At 45.0% G+C, this 22,668-nt stretch overlaps 1 protein-coding gene across 1 annotated transcript in view; it reads right to left on the reverse strand.

Moving 5' to 3' along the window:
- rictora (RPTOR independent companion of MTOR, complex 2 a) overlaps positions 1–18,951 on the reverse strand; it is a 238,748-nt gene extending 219,797 nt beyond the window's left edge. The window contains exons 1-2 of the mRNA XM_059644956.1: positions 18,823–18,951; positions 18,521–18,568 (exon numbers count right to left, since the gene is read on the reverse strand). Coding sequence (XP_059500939.1) covers positions 18,521–18,568; positions 18,823–18,871 — 97 coding nt within the window. The 5' untranslated portion in view covers positions 18,872–18,951. The remainder of the gene's footprint in view (positions 1–18,520; positions 18,569–18,822) is intronic.
- Between the last annotated feature and the right edge of the window lie 3,717 nt (positions 18,952–22,668).

Genomic DNA, 22,668 nt, shown 5'->3' on the forward strand with positions numbered 1-22,668 from the left:
GGGGAGGCGGACCGAAGATGGAGAGCAAAGAAGATAGGTGGAGAGGGTGTAGGTGGGGAGGTAGGGAGGGGATAGGTCAGTCCAGGGAAGACGGACAGGTCAAGGAGGTGGGATGAGGTTAGTAGGTAGCTGGGGGTGCGGCTGGGGGTGGGAGGAAGGGATGGGTGAGAGGAAGAACCGGTTAGGGAGGCAGAGACAGGTTGGACTGGTTTTGGGATGCAGTGGGTGGGGGGGAAGAGCTGGGCTGGTTGTGTGGTGCAGTGGGGGGAGGGGATGAACTGGGCTGGTTTAGGGATGCAGTGGGGGAAGGGGAGATTTTGAAACTGCATCCCCACTGCATCCCCAAACCAGCCCAGTTCATCCCCTCCCCCCACTGCACCACACAACCAGCCCAGCTCTTCCCCCCCACCCACTGCATCCCAAAACCAGTCCAACCTGTCTCTGCCTCCCTAACCGGTTCTTCCTCTCACCCATCCCTTCCTCCCACCCCCAGCCGCACCCCCAGCTACCTACTAACCTCATCCCACCTCCTTGACCTGTCCGTCTTCCCTGGACTGACCTATCCCCTCCCTACCTCCCCACCTACACCCTCTCCACCTATCTTCTTTGCTCTCCATCTTCGGTCCGCCTCCCCCTCTCTCCCTATTTATTCCAGTTCCCTCCCCCCATCCCCCTCTCTGATGAAGGGTCTAGGCCCGAAACGTCAGCTTTTGTGCTCCTGAGATGCTGCTTGGCCTGCTGTGTTCATCCAGCCTCACATTTTATTATCTTGGAATCTCCAGCATCTGCAGTTCCCATTATCTCTGATATTATGTTTGTTCAACACTGCATCAGTGCTATGACCCTTTGCTCTTTTGCTTATAAATTCTGTGGCTGATGCCACCTCTCTCACTGACACCCGAAGGAGGAGCAAGACTCTGGAAGCTTGTGTCTTCAAATAAACCTGTTGGACTATAACCTGGAGTTGTGTGATTTTTGACCCTATAAATTGAGGTCCCCTCTTCGTTCTATTCTACCATTCACTTGGATCAATGAGGATCTGTATCTTAAATTCTATTTTCTCACATTTGCTCAATATTCTTAACTAACAAAATCTATCACAAAGACTTCAATTGTCCTACTTATCACAGCCTGTTAACGGAAAGAGCTCCAAATTTCTACTGTCCTTTGGATGCAACGTTAGCTCCTGATTAACCAACTTTTAACTTGAAGCCCATTCTGGACTCTCTAACCAGAGGAAAACCTTTTTCTGTACTTGTCAGTCAACATATTTTAAGCAACCTGACTGCATTGCCTCTCAATCTCCTAAACCCAAAAGGATACAAGCTTTGCAATCTGCTTCATAATTTAAACCAAACTCTAAAGATCATATATAACACGGTGTAAAGGTGGATGAACACAGTGGGCCAAGCAGCATCAGAGGAGCAGGAAACCTTGACGTTTCAGGTCGGGACCCTTCTTCAGACCCTTCTCCAGCATCAGCAGTTTATCTCTAAAGATCATATATTTTGATTGTGCTGAATTGGGAGAAGGACTGTTTTACAACAAAGGACTAAGGAGGAGGGAATTGCTGTACTTTTAAGAGGCAATTTCTTGCAATACATAGTAGATTGTATTTACACTGTTGCTTTGCAAGCAGTTGGGGAAGAAGTGAGAGGACAGCACACAATACTGGGCTTTGTATGCAAAGTGAGATTCGGCTAACAAAACGTTGATGATTGGTTTGTGCAATTGTGACCAGTCGTGGATGCCAAAGGACATCTGCCTGACAACCACTCTGTTGTTCAGCCATCCAGGAGCCAATGTGTGGGTGTGAACAATATAGTGAGAAGCTCTTGGACCTGTGGAAGGGGAGGTAGTTCATGTTCCTGTTCCTCCAAGCTAAAGAAAGCTAATTGTATTCCCTCATCAGTTGCAATAAGCAGTTACATTTAACCAGTAAGTCAGAGACTTTTACCATTCGTGAACCAGTTGCTCCGAGACTCCTATGAAGCAGCAAAATAAGCTTAAGGGAAAGATCAGAGAACTGAAGGGCTTGAGAAACAAAAGGAATATCCCACTGAATACCAAGGACTAGTGCTACAGGACTATTTCATCAGTACTTTTTCCTTCCACACATAGCACCAATTTCTTTTTCCAATCAGTGTCTTTGTGTGTGTGCGTGTGTGCGTCTTTGTGTGTGTGTGTGTGTGTGTGGGGGTTTAGAGTTTTGATAGAGGTACATGCTGAACAGTTCCCAATTGTTTACCTGACATTAGGACCTATTTGTGTGTAATAAACAGCAATTCTAATTTTGGACAGTAACCTGATCTATGTTTTCTGTTAGTTTGAGTCTGAGATTATTAAAATGGGGTCTTTGCATTATTTGATTAAATGTTTAATTTTGTTTGATAGCCCTGGGAATAGCAGGACTCAATTTTTACACTGTACTCCTTCCACTTCCTATATATCCTTCAAGAGTTGCTGCGCCGAACGCTAATATCAGTATCTCAGATGAAGTACGATGAATGTTTGCTCTAAGCTGCACACATTAATGGCTGCATGTGAGAAAAATGTCATGCAGGCCATCTCCCTGGCCTTACGCACATCCTTGAAGCATCAGGATAACAAGGACACCTACGTAAGGCTCCTACATATTGACTGCAGCTCCACGTTCAACACCATAATTCCAACCAAACTAATCTCCAAACTCCAAGACCTAGGAGTCCGAATCCTCATCTTCCTGACCCGCAGACTACTGTGAGAATAGGCATCTACATCTCTTCCATGATAATCCTTAACACTGTTTCCCCACAAGGCTATGTACTCAGCCCCTTACCATACACCCTGTGCACTCATGACTGGCCAAATTCCGACCTAACTCCATCTACAAGGTCGCTGGTGATACCACCACTGAAGGTTGGAACTCAAACAAGATGACAGAGATAGAGATAAAGTGCTCAGTGACATGGCGTAAAGATAACAATCACTCCCTTGACATCAGCAAAACAAAGGGGCTGGTCGTTGCCTTCTGGAATCAAAGTGGAGGGCATGTCCTTGTCTACATCAATGGTGCTGAGATGGAGACAGTTGACAGCACACAGTTCCTCGGAGTGATGATCACCACAATCTGCCCTGGTCTACTGATGTTGATGCTGATGGTCAAGAAAGCACAACAATGCCTCTACTTTCTCAGGGAGCTAAAGGAAACTTGGCATGTCCATAAAGATTGTTACCAATTTTTATATAAACACCACAGAAAGCATTTCATTCGGATGTATCAAAGCTCGGTATGGCAACTACTCTGCCCAGCACTGTAAAAAAACTACAGAGTTGTGAACACAGCCCAGTCCATCATTAAACCAGCCTTCCCTCCACTGATTCCATCTATACTTCTCATTGCCTCTGAAAGGTAGCCAACGTAATCAAAGACTCTTTCCACCCTGGTTATAATCTCTTCCAAACTCTTCTAACGGGCAGAAGATACAAAAGCTTAGACACATATATCAACATTCAAATCAGCTTATTCCATTATTAGACCTCTGCACAGACCTCTCAAATTTTAAATTTAACTTTGATCTCACTCTTTATGCACCTTCCCTGCAGTTGTAACATTGTATTCTTTGCTCTCTATTAGCTTAATGCACTTTGTACGTTATGATCTGTCTGCGCTGCATGTAAAACACAACTTTTCACTGCACCTAGGTACACGTGACAATATATCCAAATCAAATCATTTGCCAGCATTTGACCGGTATCCTTGTAAACCCTTCCTATTTACATACCCATCCAGATGCCTGTTAAATGTGGCAATTATATCAGCTTCCATCAATTCCTCTGGCAACTCATTCCATTCATGTACCACCCTGAGTGAAAAAGTTACCCCTCAGGTCCTATTTAAATCTTTTTCCTCTAACTTAAAACTATACCCTCTAGTTTTGGACATCCCCACCCCAGAAAAATGACCATAGCTATTATCCCTATCCATGCCCCTCGATTTTATAAACTCTATAAGGCCACCCATCATCATCCAATGTTGCATGGAAAATAGCCCCAGCCTATTAGCCTCTCCCTGTAGCTCAAACCCTCCAATCCCAGCAACATACTTTTTTGAGCTATTTCAAGTTTAACAACATCCTTCCTATAGAAGGGTGACCAAATTTGTACACAGTATTCTAAAAGCAGTGCCAATGTCCTATACTACTGCAACTGTCTCAACTCCTATACTCAATGTTTTGACCAATGAAGGTAAGCGTGCCAAATGCCTTCTCCACTACACAACCTACCTGTGACTCCACTTTCAAGGAACTATGCATCTACACCTCTAGATTTTTGTTCGGCAAGACTGCCCATGGCCCTATCATTAACTGTACAAGTCCTGCCCTGGTTTGCCTTGCCAAATGCAACACCTCACATTTATCTATATTAAACTCCATCTGCCACTCCGTTGTCCACTAGACCAACTGATCAAAGTCCCATTTTACCGAGAATCTTCTTCACTGTCTACCACACCACCTCTTTTGGTGTCACCTGCAAACTTACTAACAACACCGCCAATGCGCATTTATATAAATGAAGAAAAGCAGTGGACCCAGCACCGATCCTCGTTACAACAACTGTTCACAGGCCTCCAGTCTGTAAAGCAACCACCTACCACCACCCTCTACCTCCTAGCTTCAAGCCAATTTTGCATCCAACTAGCTAGCTCACCCGGATTGCATGTGATCTAACCTTACAACATCGGTTTAGCAAGTGGAACCTTGTTGAACGCTTTGCTGAAGTCCATATAGACAAAGTCTACTGTTCTACCTTCAATCTTCTTCGTCACGGCTTCGAAAAAACTCAATCAAGTTAATGAGACATGATTTCTCAAGTACAAAGTTATGCTGATTGTCCCCAATCAGATGGTGTCTTTCCAAATGCACATAAATCCTGTCCTTCCAAATCCCCTCCGACAATTTACCCACCATTGGCTTTAGGCTCACCATGCATAGTTGCCTGGCTTTTCCTCACAACTTTTAAATAAAGGCATCACATTAGCCAACGTCCAGTCTTCCAACACCTCACCCATGGCTGTCGATGATACAAATTTCTCAGCAAAGGGCCCAGCATTCAAATCCCTAGTTCCCATAAATGTTTTGGGAAACACTTGATTAGGTCCTGGGGATTCATCTACCACTGCGTTTAAGACCTCTAACACCTCCTTTTCTGAATTATGAAATTTTCAAGACATCACTATTTATTTCCCCAAATTCCTTAGCTTCCAAGACTTTCTCCACAGCAAATATTAACGCTGAATATTCATTTAGTATCTCATCCATCACCTGTGGTTCCACACATAGAAAGCCTTGTTGATCTTTAACAGGCTCTATTCTCTCCTTAGAAACTCTTCTGCTCTTAATATGTATGTAGAATTTCTTTGCATTCTCTTTAACTATTTGCCAAAGCTATTTCATGCCCCCTTTTTTGCCCTCCTGACTTCCCTCTTAAGTACACTGCTACTGCCCTTATAGTCCTCGAGGAATTCACTTGATACATCTAAGTTTCTGGCTTCCAATTGCACAGCTTACTGTTTCTCCAAAATAATGTTAGCTTTAAACTTAGATACACAATTCTTTCGCTTCAAAGTCATTGATAAATATGGGGAAAAAGTTCAGGCCCCAGAACCAGTCTGAGGGAAAGTAACGTGTCTTATCCTGTCAATCAAATATCTCGGCTTTCTGTCTCAATCGCCTGACTAACTTTTGGCCCAAATCAAAATCCAGTTCAGATCATTCTTACTTTTTCTGTTATATCAGGGAGAGGTGGTGGGTTAATGGTAATCTCCTTGGACTAATGACACAGACCCTCAAGCTAACTTTCTCCAATCTCACTATGGCAGATGGTGAAATACGAATTCAGTAAAAATCTGGAACAGCAACTTACGCAATGGTGACCATGTAACTAATGTCAATTGTCGTAAAAATCCATCTGCTTCACTAATGTCCTTTTACTGAAGGAAATCTGCTGTCCTTACCCAGTCTAGCCTTCACGCCGCCCTAGACCCACAGCAGTATGGTTGACATTTTAACTTCTGAGAACTTGGGGATGGGTAGTAAATGCTGCCCTAGCCAGTGATGCCCTCATCCCATTAGTGAATAAATAAAACACCATAGTGCTATTTGATAGGGAGGTCTAGGATATTGACTCAGTGACGTCGAAGGAATGTGATGATATATTTCCAAGTCAGAATGCGTGTGTGGCTTGGAGGGGAATTTGAGAGTTGAGGTGTCCTCTGTATTTGCTGTCCTTGCTCTTCTAAGAATAGAGGTCGCAGATGCTTTCAAAGGACATTTGACAATTTGGTTCAGTGCATCTTCTGTTGGTAACACTGCTGCCATTTTTCGTTAGTTGATGAGGGTGGATATGATGCCAACAAGGATTTATCTTAGATGGCATCAAGCTTGAGTGTTGTTGGAGCTACACTCATCTGGATGTGTGGGGAATATGCCATGCCATCCCACTCCTGTGTCTTGTAGATGGTGGACAGGCTTTGAGAAGTCTGGAAGTGTGTTATTCATTGCAGTGTTCTTAGTCTGACATGGTCATGTAGGCACAGTATTTATATGTCTTTCCCATTTCCGATTCTTGTCAATTGTAACCCGCAGGATGTAGGTGGGAATTCAATGATAGTGCCAATGAACATCAAGGGAGAAATGGTTAGATTCTCTCATGCTGGAGATGGTCATTGCATGATTCTTATGTGTCATGGATGTTACTTGCCACTTGCCAGCCCAGACCTAGATAACGTCCAACTCTTGCTGCATTTGGACTTAGAATGCTTCGGTATACATGACATTGCAAACTTGTATGTTTTAATAAGATTGCCTCTTATTCTTCTTAAGTCCAATGAGTACCAGCCCAAACTGCTAAACCTGTCTTCGGAAGACAGTCCCTCCACAGTTCCTTTTAGTTCACAGGTCGGCGCAACATCAAGGGCCGAAGGGCCTGTTCTGCGCTGTATTGTTCTATGTTCTATATCCAATAAGAATATGATGCGCCTAGTGTGGCAGTGAAATAAGTTAGCATGCTTTCCACTTTTATGTCCCAGCATGCTTCCTATTTTCAGCCCACATTGCTGGCTAGCAGATACACAGAGAATGAAGAACCAAATATCCAACTGTCTTCCTGTTGAGATACAGTCGCTCCACGGCAATGACTGCTCATTGCAACATGTGGAAATTGGGTACCTCATGGTTTTAATCTAAAGGTTTAGAGGAACTTGGAGGATATTCAGCCCCTAGCAATGTAGTGCACAGGTTCATTGGCAACCAGAAACTCAGCCATGGGCAAATAGCTCTGCAGACTTATGGATTCTTTGAAGAATTGAAGGATAAGAAATTTGAACCTGTAAAACATCTGGGACGAAGCCCAAATGGCGCATGATGTCTAAACATGTCACTTTCCAGCAACTCCTGCAAACAAGCTGGTGCCATAGTAGTGCTTTGAATTCCTTTGGACATGACTGGGAAGCCGTAATGCATTAGGAATCAAGTGGCAAAGTGCAACTAAAGCCCAATATCAACCATGATCAAACCGAGTAGCAAAGTAAGGTCCACCAACTATACAGTCTACTCCTGCTCTTCTGTCTCGTGCTGTTGGATCACCTGCAGTCAACATGCAACCCACAAGCAGACGCAGATGTATACACCAATAAAGGAGCTAATTGTGGCCCTTGCTCGTGGCTGTTTTGCTACAAAATGTTCCATTTTATTACAGGAAGCAGACATTTGAGACATTTATCAGCAAGAATGTTACGGTCTACTTTAAAAATTGTGAATTTTATTTAAAAATTTAAGATTTAAATAATTTTAAAATCAAATACCATTTTCATGTACTTTGAACAATACTGGCTTAAAGAGAATGGAATATGCTACAATGACAGAGTAAAAACAGCCTGAAATATCACCAGCTATTAGGTGTCTTTATTGCTGGTCGTGAACCTTATGAGGAATTTGGAGATTGCTCCTCTCTGTAGCCTTCTAACAGTATTAGTAAAAAAGGATTGTACATAACAGTGAATTTGGTCTTCTTTATTTTTATCACTATTGCCAATTGAATATCAGCATTGCAGCTTTTCAGGTACTGAATTTTTAAACTAAATTTAAAAATGGCTTAAGATTTATAACTCGTACAGATCTAAACATCAATTTCCTCATTCATTGTTGTACTGTAGCTGCATTGTTTATTCTACCGGATACTGCAGTAAGCCTTTTTCTGCATCATTTCACAATTTCATGACCTCCGACAGTTAAAAAGACAAGGGGAACAAGAACTTAGGAATATTCTTTCCTCCAATTTCCTTGCCATCAAACACCATGCTGGCTTGGAGTTTATACTGCTATTACTTCACCATTACCCTGTGCAAGACGCTGGAAGTCGCTATCCATCAACTTTTTGGGGAAATAGAGATTTCAATCATCAAGATGTCCCACCCTCACTTTTTATACTTATAGCAAAGTCTCCAGACTAGTAACATTCAATTACCTTCAGATCAGTTTTAATAAAACTCTAGCTTTGTTGAACAACTAACAGATTCTAACAACTAACAGGTTCTGAGGAAGGGTCACCAGACCCGAAACGTTAAGCTCTAGTAAGGCCCCATTTAGAATACTGTGTCCAATTTTGGGCCCCACACCTCAGGAAGGACATACAGGCCCTGGAACGTGTCTCTCGGAGATTCACATGGATGATCCCTGGAATGGCAGGTTTAACGTACAATGAACAGCTAAGGATCCTGGGATTGTATTCATCACAGTTTAGAAGACTGAGGCGGAATCTAATAGAAACTTACAAGATAATGTATGGCTTAGAAAGGGTGGATGCTGGGAAGTTGTTTACGTTAGGTGGGGAGACTAGGACCCATGGGCACAGCCTTAGAATTAGAGGGGGTAAATTTAAAACGGAAATGAGGAGACATTTCTTCTGCCAGAGAGCGGTGGGCTTGTGGAATTCATTGTGACAGAGTGCAGTGGAGGCCGGGACGTTAGATGCCTTCTTGATCTCACAAAGAATCAAGGGCTACAGGGAGAGTGCAGGGAAGTGGAAGTGAAATGCCCATCAACCATGATTAAACGGCAGAGTGGACTAGATGGGCTGAATGGCCTTACTTCCACTCCTATGTCTTATGGTTAACTCTTTTCTCCTTCACAGATGCTGCCAGAACTGCTGAACTTTTCCAGCAACTTTGTTTTTGTAACAGATTTATATTGGATTTGAAACATGACTTGCTTTCTCACCATAGGTGCCACCAGGCCTGTGGGTTTTTCCAGCAGTTTCTGTGTTTGCTTCAGATTTCCAGCATCCAAAGTATTTCACTGTTATCTATGATAATGTTGAAGCTTTCTAACTTTCTGGAGCCTTTTCAAAACATAGGTATTTTTGGAACATTACAACCAATACATTTGTATCTCTACAGCATCTCCTTTTATGACCTTAAAACGCAAATCATCAGATCTAGGGGTCTTGTCATATTTTAGTCTCTTTAGTTTTCTGAGAACGTTTTAAGTTCCTCATCATTCTTTTTAGCCCTGTTTTTCTCTTATTCATAAGATACCATATATTCTACAGAGAATACAAACAAAATCTGTGAAGTGTTGGATAAACTTCACAATTTGACAGAGAATCAGACTTAATGTTGAGTCCAACACGATGAACCCTTGGAACAGCACTTTCTATTTTTTAAAAGCTTTCAAATAAAAAAAAGGAGACAAACAAACTCTAGGCTATTTAGTCTAATGTCTCATTATTGTACAGAAAATAACTTTTACTAAATTAATATTTAATACCTAATAACATTTTATTAAATTATTTGAATGTAACAATCAGGGAAATAAAGGGGAACCTAGCAATATAGTGTAGTCAAATTTTCAAAAGGCCTTTGGTAACATAAAAAGGTCTTACAGAAGAGCACTGAAGATTAAAACTTATTGCGTTGGGGACAATATTATAGTAATGTAGAGAACTTGTGAACATGAAGCAGTCAGGATAATCAAAACGTTTGCAGGCTGGCAAATAGTAAGCTCACTCCTTACCTTCTCAAAGGCAACTAAGGATGGGCAATGAATGCTGGCTCACAACCGATGGAGTGAATTAAGTGGAAAAGAAGTGGTGTGAAGCAAGAAGCAGTGTTGGAGTCTCAACTATTCATGATCTTATTAATGACTTTGAAGGAGGGACAGACAGTACCACAGTTAAATTTTCAGATGATATAAAGGTAGGTAAGAAAGCAAGTTGTGATGAGGATACAAAAGATACAAAGTGACACAGGCTTTTAAAAGTATTCATGGGGTGTGGGAGTTGCTAGTTAGGCCACCGTGTACGGCCGTTGAGCATTTAGGCGTCACTGGGCTATAAGTTTTACGAGTAATTCAGCCATAGCCTGGAGTTAACTATAGGCCCGACCAAGTAAGGATAATACATTTCCTTCCGTGGAGGTCATTAATGAACCGGATGGATTTTTACAACAATTAACAGGGCTTATTGTCAGCTTTATTCCAGATTTTTGTTGGATTCAAATGTAATGACTTGCAATGGTAGGATTCAATCCCATGATCCTGCGACATTAGCCTGGAGTGCTAGATTAGTAGTCAAGTGATGTTACCATTGTGGCATCTCTAGGATAAATGAGAGGACAAAGAAAATGGAAGCTGGAACATAATGTGGAACAGTGAGAGGTATTGGAGGATTTGAACAGCAAAACAGAAATGCACATTATTAATTAAATGGGAGTTAGATTGCAGAATCCTGCAGTGCAAAGGGATCTGGGTGTCCTCGTACAAGTATCAGTGAACATTAGCATGTAGTTACAGGAAAAGAAATTAGGAAGGCAAATGGAATGCTGGTTTTTTATCAAAAGAGGAATTAAGTACAAAATTATAGAAGTCTTGCGTCTTATATAGGACGTTGATAAGTCTGTAGTCATTACGACATACAGTTTTGGATTTCTGAGTCATGGGTTTTGGAAAGAACAGTAGGGGTGCAATCGAGTCACTCCTGATGGGTCTGGGTGGGATGCTTCAAGGGGCAGTGTCGACTTGTTGGGCCGAAGAGCCTGTTTCCACACTGTAGGGAATCTAATCTTATTTATTTGAGGGGTGTACTGACAGAGAAGGCTCATTAGGCTGATTCCTGGAATTGATGGGGTTTGTCTAATGAGGGAAGGTTGAGTAAGTTCACCCTTTCTTGAATTTCAGACGTGATCGAATTGAAACATATTACAATTGTGAGGAAGTTTTAGAGTAGATGCCGAGGAGGTTTCCTCTTATGAGAAAACTTAGAATTAGGAGGCACAGTTTACAAACAAATAAAAGATTAATATTACAGTGGGTTTTATTTCCTTTCAGATGATTTCCAGTCTTTTAAATTCTCTGCTCCAGGGAGCAGAAGATACTGGGTAATTAAAATATATTTAAGGCTGAGTTGGGCAGATTACTGACTGACAAGGGAGTCATGGGTTTTGGGTAAGTAGTAGGAAAGAACAGTAGGGGTGCAATCAGGTCATTCATGATCTTGCTGAATTGAGAAGTAGGTTTGAATATTTACTCCTGCTCCTATTTCTTTTGATCTTCAGACAGTACCGACTCAAGTTATCGGTGCATCACTTTCATTTTCTTGAACAATATATCTCACTGCACAGTTGTCTTTATATTTTAAGAATAAAAAAAACTGCAAAGTGAAATCAGCAAATGCTTGAAGCAAACAGAACAGTACCAAAGAGAAAGTAAAGGCAGGTTAACATTTCATCTGGGACCATGCTTCAGAATTAGCCAACAGGATTCCTCTTGAAACAAAATGGCCCATTCTCAGCATTTGCAAAAGAACTTACTGCACTGCATTAACAAAAGATGATGATTCATATGCTCCAAGAATCACTGCATTTGCAACAAGGTTGATTGAAGCATGATGTTACAGTGTAAATTCTGATATATCATAAGAGCTTTCAAACTTAAACAATATCATAGGAGAAAATCCCATATTTGCCACCCATAGGATCCAAACTGGCTGTTATACCAATATAAAAAGTGAGCTTGATTCCCATTTACCCACTTAAAATCAGCTCAATCAACACACTTAAGACCATAAAACCATAAGACAGAGGAATGGAAGTAAGGCCATTCCGCCCATCGAGTCCACTCTGCCATTTAATCATGGCTGATGGGCGTTTCAGCTCCATTTACCCGCACTCTCCCTGTAGCCCTTGATTCCTTGCGAGATCAAGAATTTATCAATCTCTGCCTTGAAGACATTTAACGTGCTGGCCTCCACTGCACTCCGTGGCAATGAATTCCACAGGCTCACCACTCTTTGGCTGAAAAAATGTCTCCTCATTTCCCTTCTAAACTGACCTCCTCTAAGGCAGTGCCCATGGGTCCTAGCCTCCCAACCCAACAGAAACAACTTCCCGGCATCCACCCTTTCTAAGCCATGCATTATCTTGTAAGTTTCTATTAGATCTCCCCTCAATCTTTTAAACTCTAATGAATACAATCCCAGGATCCTCAGCCGTTCATCATAAATTAGGCCTACCATTCTAGGGATCATCTGTGAGAATCTCCGCTGGACACGCTCCAGTGCCAGTATGTCCATCCTGAGGTGTGGGGCCCAAAATTGGACAGTATTCTAAATGGAGCCTAACTACAGCTTTATAAAGTCTCAGAAGCACATCGCTGCTTTTATATTCCAACCCTCTTGAGACAAGTGACAACAATACATTTGCTTTCTTAATCACAGACTCAACCTGCAAGTTAGCCTTTAGAGAATCCTGGACGAGCACTCCCAGATCCCTTTGTACTTCGGCTTTATGAATTTTCTCACCATTTAGAAAATAGTCTATGCTTGTATTCTTTTTTCCAAAGTGCAAGTAAAGCACAAAGAAGAAATAGTCTCTTGTAGATAATAAAGTGTGAAGCTGGATGAACACAGCAGGCCAAGCAGCATCTCAGGAGCGCAAAAGCTGACGTTTCGGGCCTGATGAGAGCTCTGATGAAGGGTCTAGGCCCGAAACGTCAGCTTTTGTGCTCCTGAGATGCTGCTAGGCCTGCTGTGTTCATCCAGCTTCACACTTTGTTAGCTTGGATTCTCCAGCATCTGCAGTTCCCATTATCACTGATACACAGTCTCTTGTAGGTTGTAAACCTCTTTTTAAAGCTCTATTTTCTCAATCCCCGAGTAGTAGTCATTGAATCAGTCAGACAACACAAACAGAACCTTCAGTCCAACTCGTCCACACCGATCAAGTATTCTAAATTATTCTACTCCCATTTGCCTGCTTTTGGCCCATTTCCTTCTAATCCCTTTCTATTCACATTCCCATTCAGATACCTTTTAAATGTTGTAATTGTACCAGCCTGTACCACTTCCTTCGGCAGCCTATTCTGTACATGCCACACCCAAAGTGTGAAAACGTTACCCACCAGGTCCCTTTTAAATCTTTCTCACCTTAAACCTATGCTTGCTAGTTTTGGACTCGCTACCCAGGGAAAGGCACTGGGGCTAATCACCCTATCCATTGCCCTCATGGTTCATAATCCTCCATAAGGTCACCTCTCCACCTCCAACTCTCCACAGAAAATAGCCCTAGCCTGTTCAGCCGCTCCCTATAGCGCAAACCCTCCAACCCCGGCAAAATCCTTGGAAATTGTTTCTGAACCATTTCAAGTTTAACAACATCTTTCTTATTGCAGGCATCAGCATCAAAGCAGAATATCATTATATTTCAATTCATTGGGGTTACAGAAGGAGACAATTTCAAATATTTGCTAAAAACTCAACCCTCAAATTTCCCTCTATTCATAGAAACATATGAACAAGGAGTAAGACTAGACCACTCGGCCCCTTGAGCCTACCCCGCCATTTAATAAGAACATGGCTGATCTTTTTGAGACTCAGCTCCACCCGCCCACTCACTATAATCCTCAATTCCTTTACTGTTCAAAAACTTACCTCACCCTGGCTAAAAACATTTAGTGAGGTATCTACAACCGCTTCACTGGGCAGGGAATTCCACGGATTCACAACACTTCGGGTGAAGAAGTTCCTCCGGACCTCAGTCCTACATCTGTTTCCCTTTATTTTGAGGCGATGCCCTCTTAGTCCTAGTTTCACCTGCTAGCAGAAACAACCTTCCAGCATCCACTTTAATCCCTTCATAATCTTATATGTTTCTATAAAACCTCCACTCATTCTGCTGAATTCCAATGAGTATAATCCCAGTCTACTCAGTCTCTCCTCATAATCCAACCCTTTCAACTCAAGAACGTCAGGGCTGACCTGATTTTAATCTTAACTCTATATTCCTGCATACCCACGATAAACTTTCATCCAAGAATCCACCTACCTCTACCTTAACAATATTTAAAGGTTCCGCCACTATTGCCTCGAGGAAAGAGATTCCAGAGAGAGAAAAAAAATCCTCATCTCTATTTTAAATGGGCATCCCTTTATTTTTAAACTACGGTCCCTCGGTCTTTAATCATCTCAAAAAAGAAACATCCTTTCAACATCAACCCACTAAGTCCTCTCAAGATCTTGAGATTTCATTTAAGCCATCTCTGATTCTTCCAAATTCGAGGATACAGGCCTAGTCTGTCGAGCCTTCCCTCAGAAGCAGTCGCTCATTGAAGGTACTGGTCTAGTGAAGCTTCTCTGAACTGCTTCAAGCATAGTACCTACAAAAGGATTGTTAATAAGTACTCCAGTTGTAGTTGCATCAATGCCCTGTATAACTGATACATAATGTCCCTTCTCACATCCAATTCTTCTTGTAATCAGGAAAACTAATAGATATTACAAAGAACAAAGAAAATTAGGAACAGGCCCTTTGGCCCTCCAAGCCTGCACCAATCCAGATCCTAATGTGTCACCTATTTTCCAAGGATCTGTATCCCTCTGCTCCCCACCCATTCATGGATCTGTCTAGACACATCTTAAACGACACTATCATGCCCACCTCTACCACCTCCGCTGGCAACACATTCCAGGCACCCACCACCCTCTGCATAAAGAACTTTCCACACATATCTCCCTTAAACTTTTCCCCTCTCAACCTTAATACAGTTATTGCTAGCTATACATGCATACTAACCTTCTGTGATGCATGCACTGGGATACTGAGGTCTCTCTGCATATAGATGCTCTACTTTTCACCATTAAGCTTAAATGCTTCCTTATTATTCTCTCTGCCAGATTGGGCAGTCCGTTCTGACTTGAAAGTGATTCACTGCTCTGGTTACAAAAGTAGTAAATCTGTCTGTTCTCTTTGAATGCTGAAACTAGTATGCTTGCTGCTCGAAAACTAATAAATGATTTGCATTACTGTAAAATAAACTATGCTTTAGTTCTTTTTCATTATTCACTATTTTAATAAGAAAGAAAACAAAACTTATCAGCTTAACTATCAAGATATTTGATGTTGCCTCACTATCAAATCAACGCACTGCTACAGTAAAAAAAACGAACAGTGAGCAAGCGAATACAGCAAATATCAGGGGAACGTCTAGATGACAAAGTGAGCTACAGCCTGTTTCTTCAACTTTGTTCACATCTGTATTCTCACATAAACAATGAGCAGCCAGCCGATGGAGTTATTTCAAAATGGGTGACATTCAAGCCTGCCTCAGAACGGGAACAGTTTGTAAACGGTCACAATACAGCAACCCAGCTTCCTTGTACAAAATAAGAAGGAACTTGAGCACCGGCTGTTACTTCCAACGAAGGAATCGTCAGAAATAACATCTGAACCGAAGAAATTTACAGACCACAACAAACTGACCACGCTTAATTTAAAAAAAGGCATAAGGACTGGGCTTCTGCCCCTTCCTGAATCAGGGCCGACAGTATTATTATTGAGCCCCGGCCTCGCGTGTGTCTCAGCCGCAGGAAGGAGATCAGAGAGCCCGGGCTGCTGGAGACGCAGTCGCCGGTCCCTCCCCTCAGGACGTGGCCGTTTCGAAAAAAACACATCGTGCACCCATCATCCTCCTTTCTCCACCCAGAGTCAAAAAGCAATAAACGTTAATACAGAAAAATACATCGAAACTGCCGCCACTTCCCACAAAACTTAAGAGTCCATTTTAAACGTAAACAAATCACTGAAGGCTTCATTACTAGGCAATGTTTGCAAGCTGACAGACAGGGAAGGCATCTCCGGAGCAGCGCGATAGGGCAAAGGTTAGGCTGGCGCTGGAACTGATTAATGGAGTAGGGTCAATACAAGCACTTGGGCAAGAGATACCGAGCAGGTTCCACACATAGGCACCAGTAGTCAGCGTTTTCAGAAATACTGCACTTGCACTGCATGACTCACTCGCTAAATCAATGCTGCTGGGAGACCAGGTACCACCACGATAGAAGCTCAGAATCCCAATACTGTGGAACAGACCATTCAGCCCTTCAAGTCCACGCTGATCTTCCAAACAGCATCCCATCCAGATCCAACCCTCTCCCTGTAAGCCTGCATTTCCCATGGCTAATCCACCTAACACACATCTCTGGACTGTGGGAGGAAATCAGAGCACCAGGAGGAAACCTATCCCGACCCTGTGAGAACGTCTGTGTGGAGTCTGCACGGCTGCCCGAGGCTGGTATTGAACCCGGGTGCTAGGTGCTGTGAGGCAGCTGTGCTACCTACTGAGCCACCATCCAGGAGACCACTTGCTTTTGTTTCTAAACGAGCACAGACAATGCATTTAATAATGTTACATGTTATCAGCTGGCATCAGATGTGAAACATTAACAAGAGAAAATACCCATTCCTTGCAATTTAGCAGTACTAGATTTAGGATTGAGAGAATATTAATGACTTTCGTTGCCAAAAAATCACTACTTTGGACAGTGAAAAATGCTGGTTTTATTTGCTGAGTAGGCAGAGGATAGTTTTAGAGCACTGGTGAGTACAAAATCATGCCTAAATAGTGACAGCTTGAGGTGTTAATTAACTTGAAATAACAGGAGGTATCGCTACATGAAAGGTCTTGCTTGGTTTGTCTAGAATGGAACAACTTTGGGGGAGGAAATTGGAATAGAATGGCTCTTGCTTAGAATGAACTAAGCTGGGTGAGAGAAAATTTCACTGAAAAAGTGTACAGTACAATGCAGGAGAAGGCAGACAAAATAGGATGACAGTGGCAAAGGGGCATATAGAAAAATACAGAAAATCAAGAATGTAGAGTCAAAGGCTCAGACTAAGGGACTGGTCACTTAGAATTGAGATGAGAAAACACAAAAATACAGAAAACAAAACCAATTCAGTGTAACTAGTCCACTTCAACATGATCATAGCTGATCCTCCATCTGAGGGCCACGCTCCCACTATCGCCCCATACCCATAATTTCACTGAAAGACATATGAATTTTTGGAGTTCTGTACCCGAGAGCGCTGTGGATGCCAGTTAACAATTACACACACAAACTGAAAACAAGAAATGCTGGAGGTCACAGCAGGTCTTACAGCATCCATGGAGAAAGCCCATGCTAATGTTTTGAATCTAGATGACTCCATCAGAACTGAACACTCACAAAGATCGCTGCAGATATTTTGAATGACAGATGAGAGGGGCTTGCAGGCGCTCTACTGTCGAACAAGTTTAGGTCTCAAGAGGCTGTAGTGTTTACTCCTCCTATTTGTTAGGTTCTTTACCACCCACTACTTCAAGATCCTCGATGCCCAGTTTCATACCCTCAATGTCCAATCCTGTATTGCATCTTTCAGCTATTTGATCTGTCCCAGACGTTCCCCCTACCCCCAGCCTCATCTTACATCCCCCCCCCAATCCGATTACACAGATTCCCATCTTGCCTGCTCCCCCTATCCATTATCCTTCGCCCTCTCCCAGTCCCCCCTTTTCCCATCCCACTTCAACACCGTCGTCCCCTTCCTAATCAATAAATCCCAGCTCACTTTCTTTCCTACCCCAACCCCGCAAAATGCACCCAGTTCTCCCTTTAGCCCACCCGCCCCCAATGACAGTGGAGGGCCAACCAGCTCCAGGGCGGAGTGGAAAGGCGAGACCACAAACAGAGATGGGGGGGGGGGGGGAGGAGCGGGGCGGGGCGTGGGGCAGATGAATGATCCCACAAACCCCTCTCCTGCCCCCGAGTGGAATCTCCCCACCAACGGACGGGGCTCGCGGCCCGGGAGCCGTTAGTGTTTGAAAAGCTGGCGCCCAGGAGAGGCGGCGGCCCCTGATTCATTCGGTGCGAGGGCGGCGGGAGACAGTCAGAGAGAAGGAAAAACAACTTCACTTTCCCACTCCTCCCGACTGAGTCCACCGGTTCCCTCCCCACCCCCAACTCCTTTACACAATAATTCCAAAGTTTTGTGGTCTCCCTCACACTCCGGTCAGCGGAGCAGCGACTTTGCCCTCACGTCTCATCGTAGCTCCAACACCATTCCTCCCCCACCACGATCCGCCATCACCAACCTCCTACAGAATTTTATTTTGTTTATTTACTTCCTTCCACCGTCCTCATATTTAAAAAAAATGCCCCGTTTCCCCCTTACCTCGGGACAGATCGAGCGGCACGTTCTCCTCCCCGCTGTCATTCCGCCCTGCGTGCATATTGTAAATCAATATAAGAAGATATGTGCAGAGGAGAGAGAGAGAGAAAACAAATACGATTAAGGATGGTTCAGTTAAGGTGGCCGGTAAGTCATACATTTTATTTCCATAAACAAACAACATTCGACGGGGCCGTTATTAAAGTGCGAGCGTCGTTAATTGCCGCTGCTGAGGGTTTTTTGTTTTTGTTCTGGTTATCGGTCTATGCCTTGCCGGCCGGGTCTGACGACTGAGGGTAATGTACCTCTGATGCGGAGGCTCCTAACGGAGCGGCCGCGAACGCTGACCGCCATGTTCACGGACTCTCGCCTCTCTGCCCGCCCGCCCGGCCTGGGGCCGCACAAAAACACCGGAAACGCCGGGCAGCTCTCGCGAGAGGACGGCCCTGGCCCGGGCCCAGGCTCAATGAATGGGGAGGTGGGGTGGGGTGTAAGGGTGGAGGGGCGGGTCTCCAGGGTTAGGGGTGGGTCTTTAGGAAGGGGGCGTGCTCCAGGAATAAGGGGTTTGGTGGTTTGGTGCTGCACTAGAAACGTTAATTTGGCTTTCTCTCCACAGATTGTTAGACTTGTATCAGAGGTAACGGGAACTGCAGATGCTGGAGAAACCAAGATAACAAAGTGTATACTGCATCCACTGTACCCGGTGCGGCTTTCTCTACATTGGGGAAACCAAGCGGAGGCTTGGGGACCGCTTTGCAGAACACCTCCGCTCAGTTCGCAACAAACAACTGCACCTCCCAGTCGCAAACCATTTCCACTCCCCCTCCCATTCTCTTGATGACATGTCCATCATGGGCCTCCTGCACTGCCACAATGATGCCACCCGAAGGTTGCAGGAACAGCAACTCATATTCCGCCTGGGAACCCTGCAGCCATATGGTATCAATGTGGACTTCACCAGTTTCAAAATCTCCCCTTCCCCCACTGCATCCCTCAACCAGCCCAGTTCATCCCCTCCCCCCACTGCACCACACAACCAGCCCAGCTCTTCCCCCCCACCCACTGCATCCCAAAACCAGTCCAACCTGTCTCTGCCTCCCGAACCGGTTCTTCCTCTCACCCATCCCTTCCTCCCACCCCAAGCCGCACCCCCAGCTACCTACTAACCTCATCCCACCTCCTTGACCTGTCCGTCTTCCCTGGACTGACCTATCCCCTCCCTACCTCCCCACCTACACCCTCTCCACCTATCTTCTTTACTCTCCATCTTCGGTCCGCCTCCCCCTCTCTCCCTATTTATTCCAGTTCCCTCCCCCCATCCCCCTCTCTGATGAAGGGTCTAGGCCCGAAATGTCAGCTTTTGTGCTCCTGAGATGCTGCTTGGCCTGCTGTGTTCATCCAGCCTCACATTTTATTATCTTGGAATCTCCAGCATCTGCAGTTCCCATTATCTCTAACAAAGTGTGAAGCTGGATGAACACAGCAGGCCCAGCAGCATCTCAGGAGCACAAAAGCTGACGTTTCAGGCCTAGACCCTCCATCAGAAAAGGGGGATGAGGAGAGGGTTCTGAAATAAATAGGGAGAGAGAGGTAGGCAGATTGAAGATGGAGACAAAAGAAGATAGGTGGAGAGGAGAGTATAGGTGGGGAGGTAGGGAGGGGATAGGTCAGTCCGGGGAGGACGTACAGGTCAAGGGGGTGGGATGAGGTTAGTAGGTAGGAAACGGAGGTGTGTTGGGAGGAGGGGATAGGTGAGAGGAAGAACAGTTTAGGGACGAGGGGACGAACTGGGCTGGTTTTGGGATGCAGTGGGGGGAGGGGAGATTTTGAAGCTGGTGAAACCCACAGTGATACCATTGGGCTGCAGGGTTCCCAAGCGGAATATGAGTTGCTGTTCCCGCAACCTATCGGTGGTGTCATTGTGGCACTGCAGGAGGCCCATGATGGACATGCCATCTCAGGAATGGGAGGGGGAGCTGAAATGGTTTGCGACAATGAGGTATAGAACATTACAGCACAGTACAGGCCCTTCGGCCCTCGATGTTGTGCTGACCTGTCATACCGATCTCAAGCCCATCTAACTTAAACTATTTTATACGAGGTGCAAGATAATACAGTGTGAAGCTGGGTGAACACAGCAGGCCAAGCAGCATCTCAGGAGCACAAAAGCTGACGTTTCAGGCCTCTCTCTGATGAAGGGTCTAGGCCCGAAAAGTCAGCTTTTGTGCTCCTGAGATGCTGCGTGGCTTGCTGTGTTCATCCAGCTTCACACTTTATAATCTTGGATTCCCCAGCATCTGCAGTTCCCATTATCTCTCTATACTAGATGCAGTTATTTACTGTGAACCGAGCATAGGTGTTCTGCAAACCGGTCCCCAAGCCTCCGCTTGGTTTCCCCAATGTAGAGGAAGCCACACAGTGTACAGCAGATGCAGTATACCACATTGGCGGATGTGCAGGTGAACGTCTGCTTGATGTGTAAAGTCTTCTTGGGGCCTGGGATGGGGGTGAGGGAGGAGGTGTGAGGGCAAGTGTAGCACTTCCTGCGGTTGCAGGAGAAAGTGCCGGGTGTGGTGGGGTTGGAGGGGAATGTGGAGCGGATAAGGGAATCGCGGAGAGAGTGTTCTCTCCGGAAGGCAGACAGAGAGAAGTGTGGGGATGGAAAACTGTCTTTAGCGGTGGGGTTGGATTGTAGATGGCAGAAGTGTCGGAGGATGATGCGTTGTATCCACAGGTTTGTGGGGTGGTATGTGAGAACTAGGGGGATTCTCGTTTGGCAGTTATTGCAGGGGCGGGGTGTGAGGGATGAGTTGCGGGAAATGCGGGAGACGTGGTTGAGGGCGTTCTCGACCACCGCAGGGGGATGTTGCGCTCCTTGAAGAACGAGGAGATCTGGGATGTACGGGAGTGGATAGCCTCATCCTGGGAGCAGATGCGGCGGAGGTGAAGGAATTGGGAATAGGGGATGTAATTTTTGCAGGAAGGTGGGTGTGTGGAGTTGATTTCTAGGTAGCTGTGGGAGTCGGTGAGCTTGAAATGGACATCGGTTTCTAGGTGGTTGCCTGAGATGGAGACAGGTCCAGGAAGGTGAGGGATGTGTCGGAGATGGTCCAGGTGAACTTAAGGTTGGGGCGGAAGGGGTTAGTGAAGTGGATGAACTGTTTGAGCTCCTCTTGGGAGCGCGAGGCGGCACCAATACAGGTATCAATGTAACAGAGGAAGAGGTGGGGGTTGGGGCCAGTGTAGTTGCGGAAGAGGGACTGTTCCACGTAACCTACAAAGAGGCGGGCATAGCTTGGGCCCATGTGGGTACCCATGGCCATCCCTTTTGTCTGTAGGAATTGGGAGGAATAGAAAGAGAAGTTGTTGAGGGTGAGGACAAGTTCGGCTAGGCGGATGAGGATGTCGTTGGAGAGGGACTGGTTGGGTCTGTGGGACAGGAAGAAGCGGAGGGACTGGGCTGGTTTTAGGATGTGGTCCCCAAGCCTCCTGCACATCTTCACCTGCACATCTGCCGATGTGCTATACTGCATCCGCTGTACCCGTTGTGGCTGCCTCTACATCAGGGAAACCAGCAGAGTCTTGGAGACTGCTTTGCAGAACACCTACACTCAGTTTGCAATAAACAACTGCACCTCACAGTCGCGAACCATTTCAATTCCCCCTCGCATTCTTTAGATGACACGACCACCCTGGGCCTCCTGCAGTGCCATAACGATGCTACCCGAAGGTTGCAGAACCCTGCAGCCCAATGGTATCAATGTGGATTTCACAAGCTTCAAAATCTCCCCTCCCCCCCACTGCATCCCAAAACTAGCCCAGCTCGTCCCCACCTCCCTAATCTGTTCTTCCTCTCTCCTTTCCCCTCCTCTCACCTCAAGCCGCACCCTCATTTCCTTCCTTCTAACCTCGTCCCGCCCCCTTGACCTGTCCGTCCTCCTTGGACTGACCTATCCTCTCCCTACCTCCCACCTATACTCACCTCTACAGGATCCATGCCCGCCCCTTTAATTTGTCTGTCTCCTCTCCACCTACCTTTTCCTCTATTCATCTTCGATCTGCCTCCCCCTCTCTCCCTATTTATTTCAGAACCCTCTCCCCATCCCCCTTTTCTGATGAAGGGTCTAGGCCCGAAATGTCAGCTTTTGTGC

The sequence above is a fragment of the Stegostoma tigrinum genome, chromosome 3, assembly GCF_030684315.1.
Source record: "Stegostoma tigrinum isolate sSteTig4 chromosome 3, sSteTig4.hap1, whole genome shotgun sequence".
Lineage (NCBI taxonomy): Eukaryota > Metazoa > Chordata > Chondrichthyes > Orectolobiformes > Stegostomatidae > Stegostoma > Stegostoma tigrinum.